We start from the raw sequence: 431 nt of genomic DNA on the forward strand, positions 1-431 counted from the left end.
TTCTAGGAGCTCAGGCACTTGGGTTCCCTCCAGCTCTGGGCATGGAGATGGGGCTGGGGGATTGGGCGATGCGGGTGGAGGTCTAGATGCCTGGGTTTCTCTGGCTCAAGGGGCAGGGGAGCTAGGAGCCTGGACACCTGGGTTCTCCCTGGCTCTGGGTGGGGACTGGAGTGACTGGGGTGGGTCGGGGAACCCAGATCTAGGTTCTTTCTGCCTCTGGGAAGGGAGGGAATGGGGGTGGGAAGTCCCAGATGCCTGGGTCCCTCCTGCTTACCTGACCACAAAGTAGGTGATGCCAAAGTCGGGCAGCGCCTGCCACGCCTTCAGGAAGCGCATCTTGGCTTCAGTCAGTGAGAGTTGGGCCACGTTCTGGTAGGCCTCCAGCACACGTGGGGTTAACTGTGGGGGGGGGGGGGGGCCCTCGCGCCCCC

General features: G+C 63.6%; 1 protein-coding gene across 1 annotated transcript in view; it reads right to left on the reverse strand.

Moving 5' to 3' along the window:
* Positions 1-431, reverse strand: part of FERMT3 (fermitin family member 3) — a gene marked incomplete at its 3' end in the record, with an annotated part of 11,313 nt that overhangs the window by 796 nt on the left and 10,086 nt on the right. The window contains exon 13 of the mRNA XM_006036879.2: positions 275-399. Within this exon, the coding sequence (XP_006036941.1) occupies positions 275-399 (125 nt within the window). The remainder of the gene's footprint in view (positions 1-274; positions 400-431) is intronic.

The sequence above is a fragment of the Alligator sinensis genome, unplaced genomic scaffold (genome assembly GCF_000455745.1).
Source record: "Alligator sinensis unplaced genomic scaffold, ASM45574v1 scaffold1860_2, whole genome shotgun sequence".
Taxonomy (NCBI): domain Eukaryota; kingdom Metazoa; phylum Chordata; order Crocodylia; family Alligatoridae; genus Alligator; species Alligator sinensis.